The sequence below is a fragment of the Gopherus flavomarginatus genome, chromosome 3, assembly GCF_025201925.1.
Source record: "Gopherus flavomarginatus isolate rGopFla2 chromosome 3, rGopFla2.mat.asm, whole genome shotgun sequence".
NCBI lineage: Eukaryota > Metazoa > Chordata > Testudines > Testudinidae > Gopherus > Gopherus flavomarginatus.
This window is the reverse complement of record NC_066619.1, coordinates 280,382,120-280,405,698: the sequence shown is the minus strand read 5'-3', so window position 1 is coordinate 280,405,698 and position 23,579 is coordinate 280,382,120. Positions and strand designations below refer to the sequence as shown.

The following is a 23,579-nucleotide window of genomic DNA, read 5'->3' as shown; positions in this document are numbered from 1 at the left end:
TAAACTGGCTTCTGCTTGATCTGCAGTCACTTCCAAGCAGTGATGCTCTCCCACAGAACAGCTAATACTGCCGCACTGATTGTAAGTCTGCTCTTTTCCTAGAGTTGTGTTGGTTTTTTTTTTTTTAAAAAAGACATCATCAAACCCTTCTGGGTCTTGCTTTGCTGGCCCAGGGATTATCCACCAGGATAATGCTCTGAGCCTCCAGCCTTGCTTCTGATGAGATGTCTGCGAGCAGCTTCACTTAACAGACATACGCTGTGCTCCCTGGGGCAGTTTTAGTAAAAGCTTTTCCTTTAATAGTCAAAGAAGCTGCTATTCCTTACGTCCATTGCTTCTTTTACCTTGCTCCTCTTTGCAGCCCCTCCCCACACCCTGCAGGCTTAGAGGTCAAGAAGGGGCTAAAAAACATCCTTAGATACCATCATCCTCATGGCATGATTGTGTCTCTCCCTAGCCTCAGCTAAACCTGCAGCAAACCCAGCCGGATCAGGGATCCACCTGTGTAAGCCTTTCTCCTGCTGCCCCCTCTCTTCAGATCCCAACCGCCCCCAGCTCCCCCAGGCCTGGCCCTTGCAGAGGAACCTGTGCTGGTTTCAAAGCAAGGCACTTTTCTCGGCGTGTTTAAGGAGGGCTGAGGTGGGGAAAGGGAAGAGAGCCTCCCACCTCCCACTCGGATCGCTGGGAAGGCACCGGTAAGAGGGGGGATTTTTTTTTTTTTTGCAAGATCCCCCTCCCTGTACAATGTCTTCCCCTGCTGGGGGGTCCAAGAGGAGGCTGGTAGAGCAGGGGGCGTGGGTGAGGGGGGAGGAGTTTAAGCACCACCCCAGAAGTGCTCTGCAGGGCGGTGAAATTGACACGTCCCCTCGGCTCACCAGCCGCCGCTGGGGCTGGCTCTGGGGCGCGTGGCGGGTTTCTCGGGGGGCTGGAGAGCGCGGCGGGGGCGGCTGCTGAGCGGCGCTCCAGGGTCCCTCGCCCTGCCCGGGGAGCGAGGCTGGGACCAGCCGGGCTGCCCAGCAAGGAGCCGGGGGGACCTGGCAGGCGGCTCCAGCGAGCGTCCGGCCCGTGGCTGGAAGATGTCCCCGGCAGGGGGGCGCAGCAGGCTCGTCTCTCTCCGCAGAGGTAAAGCGCTGGGGCGGGGGTTCAGCCTCTGAGCTGCGCGGGGTGTAGGGGTTGCAAGCTTCACCTGGGGCTGGCACTGTAAGGGGGGAAGGAGGAGGTCTCCCTCCTGGACCCGGGCCCGATCGCAGGGACTGCTCAGCTCAAGCCAAGCCCCCAGGGTTACCCTGGGTGGGGGGGTGTTAACCCGCCGGGGGGGGGTGGTTACCCTGTGGAAAGCAGAGGGAAAGTCAGTAAGTGAGCAGAGGTGCGCGGCAGCGGATGCAAAGCGCTGTGTGTTGGCATAGAGCGCATAGGACTTTGTGTGTGTGTGTGAGAGAGAGAGAGAGAGAGACAAAGATGCGATTTAATCAATCTCCCTCTGTGTAGCACATGGGATTTAATCTGTGTGTGCGTGTGTTAGTGCATAATACTTTTCATATATTTGTACACACACACACACACACACACACAGTGTATTGGTTGCAGTGTCTTTTAGAGACACATTCGAATGCCAGAAATTGACCTATGGAGTAAGAGGTTGACAATTATGCAGCCTTTGCATAGTAAATGGTAAGGTTTCTATTCGTTATTAATTTAGCATTAACAACAAGGAGTCCTTGTGGCACCTTAGAGACTAACAAATGTATTTGGGTATAAGCTTTTGTGGGCTACAGCCCACTTCATCGGATAGAAAATACAGAAGGAAGATAGATATACAGAGTATGTGAAAAGATGGGGGTTTCCTTTAACAATTTTACAGTTTAGCATTAACTCCCGTTCTTGCAGGCTAGCTGGAGGATAACCTTTTCCAAAGCAGGGGATGACTTGGGCTCCCAAGTCCCACTGCAAGTCATTAATCAATACTAGTGAACGTTGCAGATTTAAAGGCAAAGGAGAGATTTTTTTAAAAAATCATGTGGACTAAAATGCTGTGCTTTGTAGGTGATGCCCGTGAGAGCTGTGGGAGAAAATCTGGGTTGCTCCTCCTTGCCATGAGCCGAAAGAATGATGCTGAGGGTCATCCCCAATCAGATGCAGGAGCAGCATCCTCTCTTTGTGGAGAATTCGGAGCACGAGTATCCCACCCCGAAGTCACTCCCAGATCCATCCATGACTGAGGAACCCTCTGCGCCAGCTGAGCCAGACCTGCTGTCCTCCAACCTAACTAACTCTACAGACTGTGGAGAGGAGATCCTGCTCTATGGGGACACTGAGAAAATCGTGATTGGGACAGTGCTCTCCATCATCACCTTACTGACCATCGCTGGCAACGCCTTGGTCATCATCTCGGTGTGCATTGTCAAGAAGCTCCGGCAGCCCTCCAACTACCTGGTGATCTCCTTGGCAGCGGCCGATCTCTCCGTCGCCTTCGCGGTCATGCCCTTCGTGATCATTACGGATCTGGTGGGAGGGGAGTGGCTGTTTGGGAAGGTATTTTGCAATGTGTTCATCGCCATGGATGTTATGTGCTGCACCGCCTCCATCATGACCTTGTGCGTCATCAGCGTGGACAGGTAAGGATGCCCTGGCACCCCTATATGTAGTCATGCCAGCAGTGGGTAGCTGAAGGGCACTCAGCAAGTGCTGAGAATCTGTGTCAAGGTGGGTAAGTGTTGCCATCTCCATCCTACAGCTGGGGAAACTGAGGCACAGAGCAGCTAAGTCAGTTGCTCAAGAGGAGTCAGTGGGGAAAGGACCACGGTCTCCTGCTGCTAACCTCCTCCCAGGTAGCTCCCTAAAAGTGGGGGAGCCATTGGCACCCCAGCCATGGCTCCACCTCCTGTGCTGTCCCTTCTCCCCGAGCCTCCACCCTTGTGCTGACCCAGCCCTGGGCCCCACCCCCACGCCACCTCTTCCCCCCCAAGACCTCACCCCCGATCACTCCTCTCTGCCCCCATGCCCGTTGCTTGCCCTTATGGCAGGTAAAAAGTGGGAGGGTATAACCCTCCCAGTTTTAAAAGTGATGGGGACATGACCCCAGCTCCACCCCATTCTGGCCCCCCTGCCGCCACCTCTATCCAATGGACAAGAGTCACTTAACCTCTGTGCCCTAGTCCAACCAGGTGTGGAATAGTCTGAAAAAGCAGAAAGTTAATTGAAAATCTAGATGATGCATTTGAGCTGATTTTTTTCCTCAGCAAATAAGCAACAACATATATTCTAAAGTCCTCTTTGATATTAACTGGCCACTCATGCTAATTTACCATTGTACCTGACTAACCAGTTTTGCTCAGCATTTCTAACACAGCAAACTGCCCTTATATTAAAAACAAAATGACTAGAAAAGCACTTGTATAAATCGAAATCTTCATTAGTCCCAGCTTCAGTGTGTAAGCGTTGGTTGGTGAAAACGCCAATTAATTAAAGGAAACATATTAAAATACAGAAGCCCACATTGAAAAAGGAAAAAAATCCATATCAAGGGTGTGAAAAAATAAAATGCAATAGTGGAATATATGAATTTTTGCTTTTCAGGGATTATCGACAAGTATGGTAGATCAAATGAAACAGAATTGCCTTTAAAACACACCCACTCTCTCTCTTTCATTAAATAAAGTGGACAAAATGGAATTTGAAAAATGTGTTTTTTAAAGCCACCGTTGCAAGGAGCAGTAGGGATCAAGATATGAAAATGAAAAAGAACAGACCTCTTACTAAAATTAACAGCAATTGATTGCATCCATTAATTATGACCATCTGGGTCAAACTCATGGGTGGCGTAGGCAGGCACGAATCCAGAGCAAGCAATGAATGTGTGGAATTTGGCCTGCTCTCTTTCATCACTGATATATGAGCAGACACAGGATTTCAGGGAAATGTGGATTAATCTGGCCAGAAAGCGTTTAAACCCAGAAAATGCAACAGGGCCAAATCCTGAGAAGGGCTGAGTGCCTGCAACAGCCATTGAAGTCAATGAGGAAACAGTTGCTCAGGATTTGGGCAATGGTGATTATAGAGCAGATTGTGAGTTGCATCTGAGCTCTCTGCACAGCTCGGGTGTAGAGGGCGAAAGGTGCTCGTCCTATCTGCAGTGTAAAATAGAGCAACCTCGGGGCTACTCTAAATTACATTGGTTGTCAGTGGCCCTGAGGGGCCATTCTGGCAATTAGGTTCTCTTATGCACCAGCAGTCCCCTAGTTATTGTCCCTTTCTCCGAACTACTCTCTGCATAGGTGTGGGGGGGAGGAGAGTGGGAAGTTGGTAAATGAGTTGCTGCAGCAGCTCTGCATCGCCTACGCAACTGGGAACAAGCTTTATTTATGTCATGGATGACGCAAAGCTGTCGTAATGCAGGGCAGCACCAGGCCCTGTGATCCATCCATTGAGAAACTCCTGATGCCAAAATCCGTTGGTAAAAACAACCCACCCACCCGTTTCCCTCCACTCCTGCGCCTCGTCCACCTCCCCCCCAAATACATCCTCTCTTTCATCCTCTGCAAAAGTCAACCGCTGACTCTCCTGGTATGGACTGAAAGGAATCACTCATCTAGCCTTGATTGCTCTTTCCCTCATGCGAGGTTGGGAGCTGTGTTTTAGAACAAGAGAGTAGAAGAGAAGAAATAGCAGGTTGCTGATTTGGAGGCTGAAATACTGGGTGATGATCTACATGATTTGACCTCCATGCTTTCAGGTAGTTCAGCTCGGTGGCTGAGTAAAGAGCTGTGACAGTCACATGTGGCAGTTGAGCTAAGCTCTCTTGCCTCTGTCTTCCGAATGCTTAATCAGACGTACTGTACCATTAAGTTGCTGCCTGTTCATGATTATACTCCCCACCCCGTCGCTGCTAATTTGTAAATCACTGGATTTGGGAAATACGGAGTGAAGTGCAGGGGGCTAACAAACCAGGAAGCAATTCAAGGGGGGAAAAACACACCAGGGGTTTAAATTATAACTGGAATGAGCAGCTCACCAGAGAATTGTATTCCTGGAAATAAGCCTCCCGTAGACGTGTATGACAACAGGTGTGGGTCTCACTGCCCATGTGTCAGTGGGGTTTGTAATAAGGTCTATTTCATTATATCCATGAAACACAATTTTAATACATCTATGAACACAGTAACAGCCACCTGTGGGTGTGTGTGTCAAATGTTCCTTCTCTCCTCTGACTACCCCCGTGACTGTTTGATAGCTCTGTCAGTTTCATCCTGAGCTCCTGCCCCTCCCCTGCGTGCAGGAATCAGGTGGGAGAGGGAAGACGTTGGTTACTTTTCCAGGCTCAGCTGATGTGAGTCTTCAAAATGCAATGCTGCTCGCCGCAGAGAGTGCAGATGTTCCCAAGTTGATTGTGCGTCTCCCTGGGCTCCCCTCGGTGGTGCGGCTTGAATGTGCTGATAGGCTCTGCTAGGATCCTTTGCCTCAGCTCCTTCTAGATGGGGGGGGGCGGGGAAATACGTGGTGGTGGAGAATACATGGTGGTGTTTCCCAAATGCCACCTGCCGGTGACACCAAAGGGAGATGTCGCTCACTGTATCTGGCTCAGAGAATTGTGGCCTGCCCCATCCGTCTCTGTGAGGGGTTAACCGGGAAGTGTGGCGATGGCACTGTTAACTATTTCATCCATCATGTACGAAAGGAGTGGGAGGGTCAGAGACTTGCAATATTCTTATGTCATTGGGCTTCTGAGTTAATCTCGTATGAATTGGGCAGTTCACACCTTCCCGATCTATTGCACCAGGCTCTCTGCAGACTCAGGTAGACCTTTCTGCATCACTTAGCCTTGCAAATGGGAACCAAGTGTTTCTTTTCAACCACAACAGCTAGAGACTTCCATTTTGTTTTAGATGACAAAGAAATTAGCAACATCAGGGAGGTGCTGGTGTACTGTATCACTGAGTACCGCTGGATCTGACTTCTCTCTTTGAGTGCCTTTAGTTTAAAATAACTGTGCCCGGTGCTCACTCACATACCATTGAAGGCTCGTACCCTAGTGGCTTGGTTTCCAGGCACTGCTCAATTAGGCTACTTTAGTTCCTGGGGAAATGGTCAGCAATTCCCCTGGCAGCCTCCTTCCTCTGTAGGTTGCCTTCTCTTTACAGATTATTTCATTAGCAATGAAGAGCAGCTGCTTTCAGTGGATCATGTCCACTGGGACCCATATGACTTCTCTCTGGGGTTCTGGCTTCTCCTGGAACTCTCTTGTTCACTAACTAAATCTATGCTGCTTTCCGTGATGGGACATGTCTGTGAAGGTCCATGAATGGGCTGTTTGGTTCACATCCAACTCTCTATTACATACAGAAATTCTTCAGTTCCAGTCCTAAATGCTGTGTTGCTGTGCACTGTTAGTCAGCTGCCCCACTCCTCCAAAGAGGTGGCTGCATTTCATGGATACATATAAGCTAACAAAACATGCAAAGGACTTTCAGATCCTTCAAGATGGAATGTGCTATAAAAATATAGGGTGGTATTATTGATTACTAATGCATACTTTTTTTAAAAAAAGCCTCTTGGGTGCAGCTGGTGGGCATTTCTGTCCTGAAATTCTTTTTTTTATGGAACGTGTTTTTTTTCATTCAAACTACTTCCCCTGCGCTCACTCCTCTCAGAGTTCAGAGGATCCCTCTCTCCAGGTGGGCCTCTGTAGTTATTACATAAAGTCAGAAGATCTGTAGCAAACTGAGGGGCAATCTGGCTAATTCCTAGTAATGGCTCAGAACAGCCTTGCTAATTTCAACATCTGTCTGCATCCCCCTAGAAATTGCAGCCTAATAATGTTAGCAATTGAGATAGGATTTTTTTGTAGCTGTGATTCCCAGGACTATTTTGACTAAAAAATCATGTTGTTTAGCACCCCAACCAGCCCTGTGCTGATCAAGCCTTCTCCATGGGAGGCAGGGAGGTCTTGTGGTGAAAGAGCTAGCCTGGGGTTCAATTCACTATCCTGTATGACCTGGGACAAGTCACTTTAATTGCTCAGTGCCTTGGTTTCCCCATCAGTAAGACAGAATTAACATCATTTCCCTACCTATCAGAAGCGCTCTGAGGAAAAAAACATTAATGTTTATGAGATGCTCAGATATGGTATGGTAATAGAGACCATATAAGTACCTGCATAAAAGAAACTTTACAAATTTGTTTCTCTGTTTGTTCAGTCTCCAGGCATATGACCTGGTCTTTTAAATAGCTTTAAATCCTCAGTTAAATATTAAGTGGCTGTAATATAAAGGAAACTTAATCTTAACTCTGACCCAAACATTTACAAATACTTTCCACATCTACACCACTAATACATGTATATCTCAGACTAGGGAATCAGTGATGCATATGTTGAAATAATTCCAATGTATGTTTTGTAGGCAGACTCCAGTCTGTTCCTGAAATAGACAAGGTGAATTTTTACAAAATAAGACTCTTAATGAAGCTCTGGTTTCAACTTTAGCTCTGGAGTTTGAGACCCAGCGCCCCCACAACATGCACTATCGATAAATACAAAAGGGCTTTTACTTTAAATGCTCAATGGCTTTTCCTTGGGTAGCCTCTGCTGCTTGCACCACATTGCTAAATAAGCCTTTAGAATTATATTGACTTTTATTAAAGGAAAGAAATAGATTTTTTTGGAGGGGGTGAAAAAGAGAAACAAATTACCCCTTTTATTGGCCAGCAACAATATAAGCCGGACACTTGGGAATTTGGGACGCTAAGGACTGAATGTGAAATTCGCTCCTATGCAGAGACACAGCCAAGGCATGTGTGATGAGTGCTGTCCCCCACTATGCACCCCTTTAAACAGTGCCTAGGCCTCGTTCTGACCCTCATTTCGAAGTGTTGAAATCCCCTGCAATGCACACAGACTCATGTGCATATATGTAAAGGCATCAACAACAATCTTGAATATGTCTGGATTTTCCTCCGCATATATACATGACGTGATAAGCTGAATGGGTAGTAACACCTCTAGGCCTTGTCTACCCTTGTGATGGCGCATAGGCTATGTGTAGCTACACACGGCGGGGAAAGGCTCTGGCACTGGGACGCTATATGGCTAAAAATAGCAGTGTAGAGATGCTGCTCGGGCATGTAGAGAGGTGGGTGAGGAACATACGTTCAGGCATGTTTATACTCTGCTCACCTAAGCTATGCCTCACTGTCTACAGTGCTAGGGAGGGACAGCTCAGTGGTTTGAGCATTAGCCTGCTAAACCCAGGGTTGTGAGTTCAATCCTTGAGGGGGCCATTTAGGGATCTGGGGCAAAAATCTGTCTGGGGATTGGTCCTGCTTTGAGCAGGGGCTTGGACTAGATGACCTCCTGAGGTCCCTCCCAATCTTGATATTCTATGATTCTATTTAGACCCTTGCTAGCTGGACATCCCTGGCTTGTACTCTGTACACCATGGTAAGTGTAGACCTATCAAAAGTTAAGGTTACCTGGGGCTCAAGGGATAGACAAAGGGGAAACTAAGGCACAGTGGGGAAGTGGTTTGCTCAGGGTCAACCTAGCAGGCTAATGGTAGAGCTGGGACTAAACCCCAGTCTTTTGACTCCCAGTTCAGCACACTAGCTACTAGACCAGTGGTTCTCAAACTTTTTTTCCCCGCAGACCCACTTGAAAATTACTGAGGGTCTCGGCAGACCACTTCATGATCTTTCCAAATGTTGTTTGTACCATTAACCAACTATTGTAAAGCACTTTGGATAAAAGCACTATATAGAAAAAACCTTAATAATAATTAACTTCTTTGTTCTACAAATAAAAGCACACAACTCATATTTTCATATCAGTACTTTTACCTTTCTAATGCGATGGATGTGTCCTCTCCCCACCACCGTGGCAGCCCCCGAGCTGGGGCTGGGAGGAGGGGAGTGTCTCCCCCTGTCACAGAAGCCAGGGAGCTGAGGCAGGGAAGGAGGGCCGTCTCTCCCTGGCAGCCACAGTCCTGGAGCCAGAGCCATCCTTACCCATACGCAAAGTATGTATGCTGCATAGGGCACCAGGAAATTGGGTGCCCCAAGGTTTACTTTATTTATAGGCATTGAAGTGGGTGTGTGAGAGAGAAGGAATAAGTGATGCTGGGGGAAAACAGGACAGGCAACAAAGGCTTCTCTTGTGCCTGAAGATACTAATTATTGCACTTCATTGTTATGCAGATTGCTATCGACCTGACTAATGCAGTCTGAACAGTAACTCGAGAAGGCAGTCATCCCCGGAGAAGCCTGCAGCTTAGACAATACCTGAGGCCTGGGCACACTGGGGAGGGGTTCAAACTAAGCTACGCCACTTCAGCTATGTGGAAGTATCTTAGTTCGACTTACCTGGCCGTCCTCATGGCAGTGAGTCGACTGCCATGGCTCCCCCCGTCAACTCCGCTTACCCCTCCTGCCGAGGTGGAGTACAGGCATCGATTCAGGGATCGATTTATCGCGTCCAGATGAGACACGATAAATCAATCCCCAATACATCAAACGCTACCCGCCAATCTGACGGGTAGTGTAGATGTATCCTGAGAGACTGGTGTAGGTGGATTCATAGACCTGTATAACACAAGCCATAGATCTTACTCAAAATAATTCCTAGAGCAGAGATATTAGAAAAACACCCGATCTTGATTTAAAAATGGTCAGGGATGGATAATCCACCACAAGTGCGGTAAATTATTCCAGTGATTAATTACTCTCACTGTTAAAAATTTACACCTTATTTCTGGTCTGAACATGTCGAGCTTCAACTGCCAGGCATAGAGTCATGTTATGCCGTTCTCAGATAGATTTAAGAGATCTTCATTAAATATTTGTTCCCCACATAGGTGCTTATAGACTGTAACCAAGTCACCCCTTAACCTTCCCTTTGTTAAGCTAAATAGATTGAGCTCCTTGAGTCTATGACCTTAAGACATGTTTTCTAAACCTTTAATCATTCTCGTGGCTCTTCTCTGAACCCTCTCCAATGTATCAACATCATTCTTGAATTGTGGACACTACAGCTGGATAGTGTATTCCAGGAGTGGTCACCAAATACAGAGGCAAAAGAACCTCTCTACTCCTATTCGAGATTCCCCTGTTTATGCACCCAAGGATTTCATTCGCCTTTCTGACCACAGCGTTGCAGTGGGAGCTCATGTTCAGCTGATTACCCACTATGAGCTTCCAAATCTTTTTCAAAGTCCCTGTTTCCCAGGATAGAGTCCCTTGTTGTGTGAGTGTGGCCTATATTTTTGTTCCTAGATGTATACGTTTACATTTAGCCATATTAAAACACTTATTGATCACTCTGCATTAGTGATCTGTCCTCTTCATTATTTACCAATCCCTGATTTTTGTGCCATCTGGAAACTTTATCAGTGATTTATTTAGTTTTCTTATAGGTCACTTATCAAAATGTTAAATAGCATAGGGGAAAGAACCGATCCCTGTGGGACCCTACTAGAAAAGTACCTACTTGATGGTTCCCCATTTAAAATTACATTTTGAGATCTATCAGTTAGTTAGTTTTTAATCCATTTAATATGTGCCATATTACTTTTATATTTTTCTAGTTTTTTTAATCAAAATGTCATGTGATATCAAGTCAAATGCTTTAAATACATAACATTAACACTATTACCTTTATTAACCAATTTGTAATCTCATCAGAAAAAGATATCATGTTAGTTTGACAGAAGCTGTTGTCCATAAACTCATGTTTATTGACCTCAATTAAATTACTCTCCTTTAATTCTTTATTAGTCAAGTACCATAACAGCTGTTCCATTATCTTGCCTGGGATCAATGTCAGACTGACAGGCCTTTAATTACCTGAGTCACCCCATTTACCCTTTTAAAATATTGGCACAACATTAGCTATTTTCTTCAAGTCTTCTGCAACTTTCTCACTGTTCCAAGACTTAATGAAAATCAATATTAATGATCCAGCAAGCTCCTCGGCCAGCTCTTTTAGAACTCTTGGATGTAAGTTATCCAGTCCTGCTGGTTTGAAAATGTCTAGCTTCAGTAGCTTCTATTTAACGTCTTCCTGAGATACTAATGAAAAGCAGCAAAGAATCCTGTGGCACCTTACAGACTAACAGACGTTTTGGAGCATGAGCTTTCGTGGGTGAATACCCACTTCGTCAGATGCATCTGACGAAGTAGGTATTCACCCACGAAAGCTCATGCTCCAAAACGTCTGTTAGTCTATAAGGCGCCACAGGATTCTTTGCTGCTTTTACAGATCCAGACTAACACGGCTACCCCTCTGATAGTGAAACGGAAAGAGTGTTATCATCATCATATGATGACAGTACATCATCTTTCTTCCCCTTCCTCCCCCTTAAGTTGGCTCTGTTCCTTCCCTCCAGTGAAGGGTCACAGGGGAAAGCCTTTGATTGTGGTTCAACCACTCTCCAGCCAAGACAGCTCTTTGTCATTGCGTTATGTCATGCAAAGGCTGAGGGAGTTACAGCCTATAACTGTGCTGTGGTGCCATCAGCAGTCTAATAGCACTCAGCTCTGTATCTCTCTTGAGTCAGAGACAAAGAGAGCTGCTTTCCCAGAACCTCGCCAGGGCTGTGTCTACACTTGATCCATGGCAGTACTGCAGCTGCACTGCTGTTGTGAATCCATATAGCAACTCACTACCATGAGGTGTTCTCCCATCGCTGTAGTTAGTCCACCTCTGTGAGAGGTAGTAGCTGTCTACGCTGAGGGTTAACTGCATTGCTCAGGGGTATGGATTTTTCACACCCCTGAGTGATGTAGCTGGGTCAACTTAACTTTTTAGAGTAGACCTGGCCTGGAACAGGGGAATGGATGAGAGCAAATGGGCTGAATCTCAGCACAGACCAGGTGGAGGCGATGCCAGTGGTTACAATGATACTTCTGTTGACATTGGGTTGTGCTCACCGGTTCTCAGTGAATCTTTTGCTAGAGCTCCCAGATTCTCAGGTAGCAGTGGTGGGCATCTGCAATTTGCTAGGTGGTTGTGACTACTGCTGGCTGAAAAAATAATTCCATTACCAAGAAAAAATTCCAAAGAAATTACCACTTTCATTTTGGGTTGAAACATTTTCTTTGTGGACTTTTGAGTTTATTTAAAAGGTTTTCTCGGGTATGGGGGAGGAAGGCTTGTTTTTCCCCCATGTTCTATCACTTCCCCTCCCCTCCCCTTTTTATTTCTGTGCTGCACTGGAAAAGGAGGAAATGTGAAGCCCCACAAACTTTTTGAACAACAACAAAATTTTTATTTAAAATGTTGCAGTCAAAACCCCCTAAAATTTCACCCACTGTGAAAATTCTTTACAGACATTTTCCTTCTGGTGGGAAAAAACATTGTTCATCAAAAGATCTTTTCAGTGAAATTTTTTTCTCCTGCTCTAGTGATGCCTTTTCCCCTCGGGTGGAGAGTTTGCCAAGATTGACAAAAGGAGCACCATCTATTTAGTGTATCAAAGAGAAGGTTAAGAGGTGACCTCATCTCGGGCTATGAATATGTACACAGCGAAGAGACGTCTGACAGCAGATAGCTCTTTAATCTAACAGAAAAAAGCATAATAAGAGCCAGTGGCTGGAAACTGAAGTTAGACAAATACAGACTAGAAATAAGATTCACATTTTTAACAGTGATGGGTAATTATCTGCTGGAACAACATACCTAGGGATGTGGTGGGTTCTCCATCATGTGACATCTTTAAGTCGAAACTGGATGTCTTTCTAAAAAATCTGCTATAGCTCCAACAGAAGTTATGGGCTTGATGCAGAAATTATTGGGTGAGGCCAGAGGCCTGTGTTATGCAGAGGGTCAGCCTAGATGATAATTATGGTCCCTTCAGCCCTTTAAACCTATGAATTCATCAATTATCCAGGCCGTTGGGAGCTCCCAGTTGGAACGTCTAGAATATGACTCACGTGGGGATACCACATGGAAGCTCCCTATCGCATAGAACAGAGTTTCCTGATTAGCCAGCAAGCATTGGATTGCTTGATGCATATAGCACCAGTCCTCTGTGGGGTGCTCTTGCTTCAGTTGTGTTTCTGGGCACAATTTAAGATGTTGGCATAGATCCATAGAATCCCTACAAGTTTTGGTTCCTTAGAGAATGCAGGCTAATTTGAGAGGTGAGTGGTTAGGTGGTAGATGTTTCACATAGGTATGTGGGGGCAGGGGCTAAAAGGTGGTGTAAAATAAAGGGCTTGTTTACACTACCGGCCGGATCGACGGGCAGCGATCGATCCAGGAGGGGTCGACTTATATCTAGTGTAGACATGATAAATCAACCACTGATCGCTCTAGCGTCGACTGCGGTACTCCACCTCAATGAGAAGTGCAAGGGGAATCGACGAGAGAGCGTCTCCCGTCGAAACACTACGTTATTCACATAGCTGAAGTTTCATAACTTAGGTCGATTCACCCCCCGCCCCACCATAGTGTAGACCAGCCCATGTAGGAAAGGCTATTTAATCCTGCGCTTTCTTCCACCATCCTATTAATAGCATTTTCTGCCCCACCTCTTTTTTTCAATCCCTTGGCATATAAATCTCACCAGTACTCACCAGACTCTCTTACATTCACTTGCCAGATGTGGGCCTGCCCCTCTGTGATGGGTTGGATCACAGAAACCCCCTTGGGACTGCCACCTGATGTGCCAAGACTACCTCTGAGCCCGTTTTCCCTGCCAGCCTGGGACTCCAGCACCTCGCCCTGGTTAAGCCTGCTGCAAACACAGATCCAAGTCTGAACCACGTCCCGCACAAGCTGCAGGCTTAACTGAAAATGGCTTAAGAAGTGCTCCTGTCTCCAACACTCAGATACCCAGCTCCCAATGGGGTCAAAACCCCAAATAAATCCGTTTTACCCTGTATAAAGCTTGTACAGGGTAAACTCATAAATTGTTCACCCTCTATAACACTGATAGAAAGAGATGCACAGCTGTTCCCCTAGGTATTAATACGTATTCTGGGTTAATAAGTAAAAAGTGATTTTGTTAACTACAAAAGGTAGGATTTATGTAGTCCCAAGTAATAACAGAGAGAACAAAGTGAATTACCAAGCAAAATAAAATAAAACACACAAGTCTAAGCCTAATACAATAAAAAACTCAATGCAGGTAAATCTCATCCTCAGAGATGTTCCAATAAGTTTCTTAGATAGACTAGCCTCCTTTTAGTCTGGGCCCAGCAATCACTCACACCCCTGTAGTTAGCCCTTTGTTCCAGTTTCTTTCAGGCATCCTTTGGGGTGGAGAGGCTATCTCTTGAGCCAGCTGAAGACAAAATGGAGGGGTTCCAGGGGCTTAAATAGACTTTTTCTTGTGGATGGAAATCCCTTTTCCTCTCCTATGCAAAATCCAGCTCCAAGATGGAGTTTTGGCATCACATGGGCAAGTCACATGTCCATGCATGACTCAGTTCCCTACAGGCCGACGCCACATTCCCAGGAAAGCTCAGATGTGGATTGGCATCTCTCAAAGTCCATTGTTAGCTTAAGTGTTTCTCGATTGGGCACTTACTGCGAATAGTCTTTTCTCAAGGAGCTGGCTATCTGCTTCACTGAGGCTACTTAAAATCAAACAAGTATGCAGCCAGTATTCATAACTTTGAATATACAAATGATGTATGCATACAAATAGGATGAATATATCCAATAGATCATAACCTTTGCAGAGATATGTTACATGGTATATCTAGCATAAAACATATTCCAGTATGTCATATTTACACTCATAAGCATATTTCTATAAAGCATTATGGGGTGCAACATCACACACTCCTCCCCTGCACTGTGTTGAGAGTTGAGAGCTGGGGCGCTTTTGCCAGTCATCTGTAGATTTGAACTTTGGGGGCCTGAAGGGATCTTAGTTCTGGAGATCTCTTCCATTGTGGGTTAGGCAAAGCCTGAGGGCTGAATTCTGCTCTCCGTGACACATGGGTGCAATGCCGTAGGGTATGTCTACACTATGAAATTAGGTTGAATTTATAGAAGTCGATTTTTTAGAAATCGATTTTATACAGTTGATTGTGTGCGTCCCCACTTAATATCATTAAGACCATTAACTCAGTGGAGTGCGTCCACAGTACCGAGGCTAACATCAACTTCCAGAGCATTGCACTGTGGGTAGCTATCCCACAGGTCCTGCAGTCTCTGCCACCCATTAGAATTCTGGGTTGAGATCCCAGTGCCTGATGGGTCAAAAACATTGTCACGGGTGGTTCTGGGTACATGTCGTCAGACCCCCCTCCCTCTCTCCATTCCACCGTGAAAGCAATGGCAAACAATCATTTCTCACCTTCTTTCCTGGATTACCCATGTAGATTCCATACCATGGCAAGCAAGGAGCCCACTCAGCTCACCGTCACCGTATGTCTCCTGCGTGCTGGCAGACGTGGTACTGCATTGCTACACAGCAGCAGCTCATTGCCTTGTGGCAGCAGACAGTGCTTTGTGATTGGTAGCCATCATTGTCGTCTCCTGGGTGCTTTTTGAGCCAACCTCAGTGAGGTCGGTCGGGGTACCTGGGCAAACATGGGTGCTCCTGGCAGACCTCATGAGGGCTGTCAGGGGTGCCTGGACATAAATGGGAGTGACTCCAGGTCATTCTCTTTTTAAGTTTCTTCTCCTGGAGATTCAGCCCTGCCTGCAGTCGTACTGCACCGTCTTCTGGCGAGCAGCCAGGAGACGACAATGGCTAGCAGTCGTACTGCACCGTCTGCTGCCAACCTAAGATGTATAAGAGATATGGAGTGGATAAAAGCAAGAAAGAGACCAGATTTGTTTTGTATCAGAGGGGTAGCCGTGTTAGTCTGGATCTGTAAAAGCAGCAAAGAATCCTGTGGCACCTTATAGACTAACAGACGTTTTGGAGCATGAGCTTTCATGGGTGAATACCCACTTCTTCAGAGGCATGTGGTGGAAATATCCAGGGGCAGGACCAGACTTCAAAGAGAAACTGCTGAGCTTCAGTTTATCTGCAAATTTGACACCATCAGCTCAGGATTGAACAAAGACTGTGAATGGCTTGCCAACTACAGAACCAGTTTCTCCTCTCTTGGTTTTCACACCTCAACTGCTAGAACAGGGCCTCATCCTCCCTGATTGAACTGACCTCGTTATCTCTAGCTTGCTTGCTAGCATATATATATTTCCACCACATGCATCTGAAGAAGTGGGTATTCACCCACGAAAGCTCATGCTCCAAAATGTCTGTTAGTCTATAAGGTGCCACAGGATTCTTTGCTGCTTTTACAGATTTGTTTTGTATTCATTTGCTGCCCCCTCCCTCCCTCCGTGAAATAAACGGCAGACAATCGTTTTGATGAGGTCTGCCAGGGGCACCTTGAAATGTTTAATAGAGATTCAGTCCTACCTGGAATAGTTTGGGGAGGGCTAGCTCAAGGGTTTGAGCATTGGCCTACTAAACCCAAGGTTGTGAGTTCAATCCTTAAGCAGGCCCTTCTTTGTGACAGTTGTGTGTGTTTCTCCTTGATGCAAAAACCCACCCTTTTTGTTGATTTAATTCCCTGTAAGCCATGTAGTCAGTCAACCCTCCCTTGGCACTGTTGCAGGTACCTATTATTGTCTCTGTCCTTCACACCCTTGGAGATTTTTTCAAATGTTTGGGCATTTCATTTTTGGAACAGAGTTCTGATAGCACAGATTCCTCTTCCCATACAGTGATCAGATTCCGTACCTCCTGTTCGGTCCATGCTGGAGCACTTTTGCGATTCTGACCCTCCATCATGGTCATCTCTGCTGATGAGATCTGCACTCACCTGCAGATTGCCATGCTGGTCAAACAAGAAATGAGATTCAAGAGTTCACGGGCCTTTTCCTTTCTACCTGGCCAGTGCATCTGAGTTGAGAGTGCTGTCCAGAGCAGTCACAATGGAGAACTCTGGGATAGCTCCCGGAGGCCAATACCGTTGAATTGCGACCACACTACCTCACACTACGCCAAATTCAACCCGGCAAGGTCGATATCAGCGCTAATCCCCTTGTCAGGGGAGGAGTACAGAAATCAATTTTAAGAGCCCTTTAAGTCGAAAAAACCAGCTTTGTCATGTGGACGGGTGCAGGGTTAAATCGATGTACAGCTGCTAAATTTGACCGAAACTTGTAGTGTAGACCAGGGTGTTGACTTCACTTAGCATTATTTCTGATTTACATTGCTGTAATGAAAGAGCAGAATTTGGCCCTGTGTCTGATGACTTTCTAGTCATTTTTGACTTGGGTTTTTGCTTGCTGGGGTGATTAGATGGTCTGAATAGTTGTGATTAGAGCTGGTTGAAAATTGTCCATGAAAAAAAGTTCAGTGGAAAATTGGGGTTTTGATTAAATGAAATTTTTTACAAAGTCTTGATTTCCAGCTGAGTCAGAAATTGAACTACAGTTTCCATGATGCACCTTGTCAATGTGATTCTTATGTACATCATGGTGAATATTCTGGTGAAAGGTTGGAAGTGTAGTCCAACTAGGGACCCTGGCCTATAGAGGAGAAGTGAGCGCACGAGACACCCAGACTACAACTCCCATGAGGTATTGCACTGGCATTTCTGAACTGACAGATTGGGACGTGGGCTGAAATATTTTGATTTTTTTTCCCCCGCAAAGCTGGAATTTTGCATGGAAAATCTCAACAAACATGGAAGAATTTTCCTTTTGGGGCAAAATATACCATAGGGGAGCAAAAAAACATTTTCCAACCAATTCTCCTTATGACTGAGGTGACACTTACAATAGCATTTCTGTAAACGTATGACAACCTTCACCTTCCTGTGAACCGAAAAGCAAACCTGACCAGCTTTGAAACTGTTTTGCAGGTACTTGGGGATCACACGGCCGCTGACATACCCCGTGAGACAAAACGGGAAACTAATGGCCAAGATGGTGTTCATAGTTTGGCTTCTTTCTGCCTCCATAACTCTTCCTCCGCTCTTTGGCTGGGCCAAGAACGTCAACATTGAAAGGGTCTGCCTCATCAGCCAGGACTTCGGATACACTGTCTACTCCACTGGGGTCGCCTTTTACATTCCCATGACAGTCATGCTCATCATGTACAGCCGGATCTACAAAGCCGCCAAGGTCAGTGCAGAGAAACACCGGTTCATGAACTTCCCCAGACACCAGGAGCAGGAGGGGGTGTACTGCATGGACGTCAGCGTCCGAGGCCATCACGGCTCCAAACGCAGCAAAGCAGTGGAGGAGTGTGCCACCTTGTCCAAACTGCTGAGGCAAGATCGAAAGAACATTTCCATCTTCAAAAGGGAGCAGAAAGCAGCCAGGACCCTCGGCATTATTGTGGGGGCCTTTACCTTTTGCTGGTTTCCCTTCTTCCTGATGTCCACAGCCCGGCCTTTCATTTGTGGCATCCAGTGCAGCTGCATGCCTCTGCGGCTGGAGCGGACTCTGCTGTGGCTGGGTTACACCAACTCCCTTATCAACCCATTGATCTATGCTTTCTTCAACCGTGATCTAAGGACTACTTTTTGGAACCTTCTGCGGTGCAGGTACAGGAACATCAATAGGAGGCTGTCTGCAGCCAGCATGCACGAGGCCTTGAAAGTCACTGAAAGACATGAGGGCATCTTGTAAATCTCCAAGAAGGTCACGTTCCTTAGCCTAATGCAAGTGCTGCGTGCCTAATTAAAGAACTCCTGCCCATCCATCTAGCCTACTGCAGGGTTCCTTTTTCAGTTGCCTGTCAGGCATGGCAAATATGTGCATTTTTGTTCCTCTGCCAGAGCTAACCGTCGCCAAAATTGCACAAGTGCTTGTCGCCCAAGAGATGCTCAAGCTTTGAGTAGCTGAGGGCCACACCTACAGGAGAAGAGATCATAGCCCTTCCTTTTTCATCTTTGATAGGGAGAGGCAGCCCATGGAGACAGCAGTTCACACCAGTGTGTGGTGCATGAGAAGGCAAGTCAGGATCTCCTGGGTTCTCTTCCAAGCTCTGCCACTGACTGACTGTGTGACCTTGGGCAAGTCATCTATGGCTCCGTGCCTCTGTTTCCCAATCTGTGAAAACAAGACTACTACTCACCTTCGTAAAAGGCTTTGAGATCTGCGGAGGGGGAAAGCACTATGGATCATCTCATAGGCTGCATTTCCATAGCAAACAAGAGAGCAGCTACAGACTGCATTATAGATGTCAATGTAACGCATTGGAAGCCCTACACTTTGCATCCCTGCTTATAAACTGTTGCAGCTGGCTTGGTTCCATTGTAGACTCTCAAGCCAGTTCTCAGTTTGCATGGCAGGGTACCATACCAATGACCCTCTTCTGCAAGCCCTTGTTGTTACAGTACCTGAAACTGGCATGCTTAAAAACAACAATGCAAAACCTTGTTTAACAGCCTATTTATATCAGAGAAGTGAGGAGCAAGTAAAGACTGCTGTATTTACTGGGATATATTATAGAGTTCATTCACAGCCAAGTGATGTGTTTTCCTAATTTTGTGGCTCATTGATTAATCAAGGCAGTACATAAAAGCACGCTTTTGTCAACAAGAGACAAAAATGTATTATTTCACTGACTGCTATTCAGTGCTGCTCTATAATGTATGGCAAACGGGAAAAATATCATACTGAACAATGTGTCATTCTTTTCAAAAGTTTCTTTATTTCAATCTAGATTTTTTTTTTACGTATTAAGACTTTTGGTGCATTTTTTTCCACCCTTTGATGTAGCTCTGTTTGACTCTGATCCCAGACCTACTGAAGTCAATAGAAAGAACATCCACTGATTTCCGTGGGCTTTGGATCAGGTCCCCTTGTGAATTTAAAATTATTCCTGTCAAGGCTGAAGAAGAGATTGTACTAACACAAGGGGGGTCATGGGCTCTTCTTTCACAGGGATTTCCTTTAAGCCCTACAAAAAGGCAAGGCTGGAGTATGAAATAAAGGAGCTCCTATTACTTTGAGAGACAGAAAATAATTTCAACAATTCCCATAAGTCAAGATGAGTTTCCTTAAGGCTCATTGCCATCCTAGCCGTTAAGTCAATGGAAGTATAGTCAATGAACCTGATGGATCATTGTAGCACATGATCTGCTCTGAACATGACAGGCATTCACAACTGGGCTTAGAAGGATCTTTCAAAAAGTACCCACAAAATACAAAGAATGATATCCTGGCCTGACTGAAATCAGTGGGAGTTTTTCACTGACTCGGGGGGGCACAGTGTGAGTGAGAGAGAAGTCCTCCCCTACCCCAATACCAGCTCAGATTACCAGCCCCACACATTCCGTGTCCAGCCTCTAGCATTGGCTGATAATTATTTAGATACTGAGGGCTCCCAAAGTGGGCTAGTAAGCAGGCCCAGTCCCTGCCCCAAGTGCAAACAGTCCACAATGACAAAGGTGAATGAAGGACAGAGGAGACACAATATATAAATGAAGCCATGTGGATATTGACAGGCAGGGGACTAATTAGTTACACGTGTGTGTTTCTTTTAACATCAAATGCACTGTGCTCCCCGCTCATCAACCACTCTCCACAATTTGGGCCACTTATCTTTTTGCTTCCCCTGGTCCCCCATGCATCCTTACATGTCTTACCCCTTCCCTCCAGCAGTTCACTCTCAAGATACATACCTGAAATAGCTACATAGATGACTTACTGATGTAAGATGTGAAAGTGCCCCTGTGATGGGCACCAAAGGCAGGCCAAGATCCAGCTCTTCTGTAGCTGTTCTGGAGTTTTAAAAAGACAAGGGATCCTCTTTCATTGTAGAGCCACATTGTACATCAACTTGACCAGTGGTTCTCAAACTTTGTACTGGTGCCCCCTTTCACATAGCAAACCTCTGAGTGCCACCTCCTCGCCCCCCTCCAATTAAAAACCCTTTTTTATACACCTCTGCCTCAATATAACCACCCTCCCCTCCCCAGAGCACTGCTTTACCGTGTTATATCCAAATTCGTGTTATATCAGGGTAGAGGTGTATATTTAACACTATTATAAATGCTGGAGGCAAAGCAGGGTTTGGGGTGGAGGCTGACAGCTCGCGACCCCCATGTAATAACCTCACGACCCCCTGAGAGGTCCTGATCCCCAGTTTGAAAACCCCTGATCTTGACTGTTAAGCAGATGTGCTGGCTGGGTTGTGTGTTGGGTCCAGTGGTGTTTTATGGTACAGTAGGGTGTATAGTATAATATGTGGGTGTGGCCAGGCCCTCAGCCCAGCTGTGTGCTTGGCTTAGAATATATGGCTGGGTAAAAACACAGCCTCACTCCGAGGTTTTACAATCTCATCCAGACAAGGACAGTTCAATCCACACACACCCAATGCTATAATTTGGCAGCAAACTCCGAACAGAAAAATAAATGTGATGTAACTGACTGTTGTTTTCTGTTCTGCTTTCCACCTGAATCTTGTGCACACGTTGTATTTTCCTCACCTTACAAATCATCTCTGAAAACATCTTGCTTTTGCCACATGTTTCTTCCAGAGAGAGACAGGGCAAGAATTCATTAGGCTGGGAATTCTGCATGGTGTCCACACTGACAGGAGTGGGAGGTATTCCCTTTATTGCTTTTCCCAGCACTTCCACTTTCACACCATTGATTCTAGGACACGAGGAATTTTAGAGAGGCAGAGTGGGCTGTGACTGCCCAGTTGGGAATTGGTTGCAATATCAGTGATGCCAACACATCAATTCTGGAAGAAAATAAAAGAGTCGTGGAATTTTCAGTGATCATAAATATTCAGGTTCCTGGTTTTGTGTCTTACCCCAGGGATGACTCCACCAGCCAGTGAAGTGATGCAACAATTTTAACACAGAATCCATTATTATTAGTTATTTTTATTATGATAGCACTAAGCAGTCCTAGTCATTGATCAGGCCCGTATTGGGCTAGGTGTGGTAAAAACCCAGAACAGATGGTCCCTGCCCCGTAGAGCTCCTGAGAACAAGGAAATCACTGGTCAGCATGATAGTCAGCGGTCTCAGCACACCAGCAGCTTAACTCTCGTCATTAAAAATATTGCCTTGGTCATGAGCCACTCCCTGATTCATTCACCCCTCAAAATCCATCAGTTCCAGATGCTCCCCAGTCCGTAAATCCTTGTCCCATGTAACCCTGTCTCAAGCCGTTTCCCCTTCTCCAGCACCTCCTGGGAGATCCTCTAGGGGTCAGCACAACCTGGCAGCAGTGCCCTCTGGTTATGGGGTGGTGGGTCAGGTGTGACTCTCATCTCCTGTGGTGATGAGCTGAATGGGAATTCCCTTCTGCTCTAGAAGTCGGTTAGGGTGACCAGATGTCCCGATTTTATAGGAACAGTTCTGATATTTGGGGCTTTGTCTTATATAGGCTCCTATTACTCCCTTCCAGTAGGTCCACTGAAGGTTTCTCCTAGCTCGTGTGGGGCAGAAGGTCTGCCCTGGATGCACGGGAGGGTGGTTGGAGGAGTTACAAGTCTCTAGCGAGTGTAGGTGAACAGGGCCACCTGCAAGCCCCTTCCCAGAACCAGCTCAGCTCGCAGGCTCTGGTAGAGACCGGCAGGCTGCCAGCTTCCTAACTGTATAATAGCAGCTTGGCCCTGGCTCTCTCCAGCACTTGTGCTGTTGGAGTAGGGTGACCAGATGTCCCAATTTTATAGGGACAGTCCCGATTTTTGCTTCTTATATAGGCTCCTATTACCCCCCACCCCGTCTCGATTTTTCACAATTGCTGTCTGGTCTCCCTATGTTGGAGAAGTGGCAGTAGGGTGGCGGGTGGGAGAGGATGGGGTGTACCCCTAGTGGCTCTGGGGTACGCGACATTCAGATACAATCACAATGCATGGAACGGTCTGTCTCTCTCACACACACACACACTCTGCTGCTTTGGTTAGGTACCTATATTCAGGAAGTTAATTAGTGAAATAGCAGGGTCCTCACCCAAGGGCAAGAACCTAGACACTCTTCACCACAGGCTGCTTAGCTATTGGCTTTCAGATTCACTTAGCGCTTCTCTGCTCACAGCTGGAGTCAGTGCCGCAAACACAAACAGGGCTGGTAATTATAGTCTTTATGCAGGCGTCTTCAGTAGGCATTGCTTATAGGCAGGAAAATGAAGAGATCAGCTAACAAGAACCTATCTGAGATGAGGCCTTGATGCTAATCTGAAAGAAACTAGCAGGAGGCCACACTGGAGGGGTCCAATGTCTTCTGATCTCCTATCCAGGCGTTTTTTGGATTACAGCAAGTGATTCTGCAGAGCTGGCCCAGGTTTTTTATTTGATCTCTGTTACCTGCAGCTGTAACTCCCTGTTAGCATGTGCTGTATGTGCCCACTGCACCGAGGAGATGAGTCTGTTACAGACTGTGCTACAGAGCTAGGATCTTTCACTGGCGCTGTAGTCTTGGGTCTCTAGCTGGAAGAATTCCCAGTTTGATCACTGGTGTCAACCAGATTTGTATTACTGTAGCAGGTATGAGCCCCAGTCAGAGACCAAGACCCCAATGTGCTAAATACCCATTTCCACTAGAGCGGGGCAAATACTGGAGTCTTTTTGGGTCACTGGCGATTCCAAAATATCAAGGGGTGAGGGGAAATCATTTGGGTTGAATCAAAACCAACCTGTTTTGCA

At 46.3% G+C, this 23,579-nt stretch overlaps 1 protein-coding gene across 1 annotated transcript; it reads left to right on the top strand.

Moving 5' to 3' along the window:
• The first annotated feature begins 1,000 nt into the window (after positions 1-1,000).
• Positions 1,001-20,175, top strand: LOC127046408 (5-hydroxytryptamine receptor 7-like). The gene is made up of 3 exons (XM_050943405.1): positions 1,001-1,122; positions 2,044-2,615; positions 17,827-20,175. The coding sequence occupies exons 2-3, from the start codon at positions 2,107-2,109 to the stop codon at positions 18,596-18,598; spliced, it is 1,281 nt and encodes a 426-aa protein (XP_050799362.1). The 5' UTR covers positions 1,001-1,122; positions 2,044-2,106; the 3' UTR covers positions 18,599-20,175.
• Positions 20,176-23,579: the final 3,404 nt, after the last annotated feature.

Excerpts from the sequence above, each read along its gene's own strand:
- LOC127046408 (XM_050943405.1), top strand. The coding sequence starts at position 2,107 with ATGATGCTGAGGGTCATCCCCAATCAGATGCAGGAGCAGCATCCTCTC. Across the intron at positions 2,616-17,826 it reads TGCGTCATCAGCGTGGACAG|GTACTTGGGGATCACACGGC; the intron begins GTAAGGATGCCC and ends ACTGTTTTGCAG.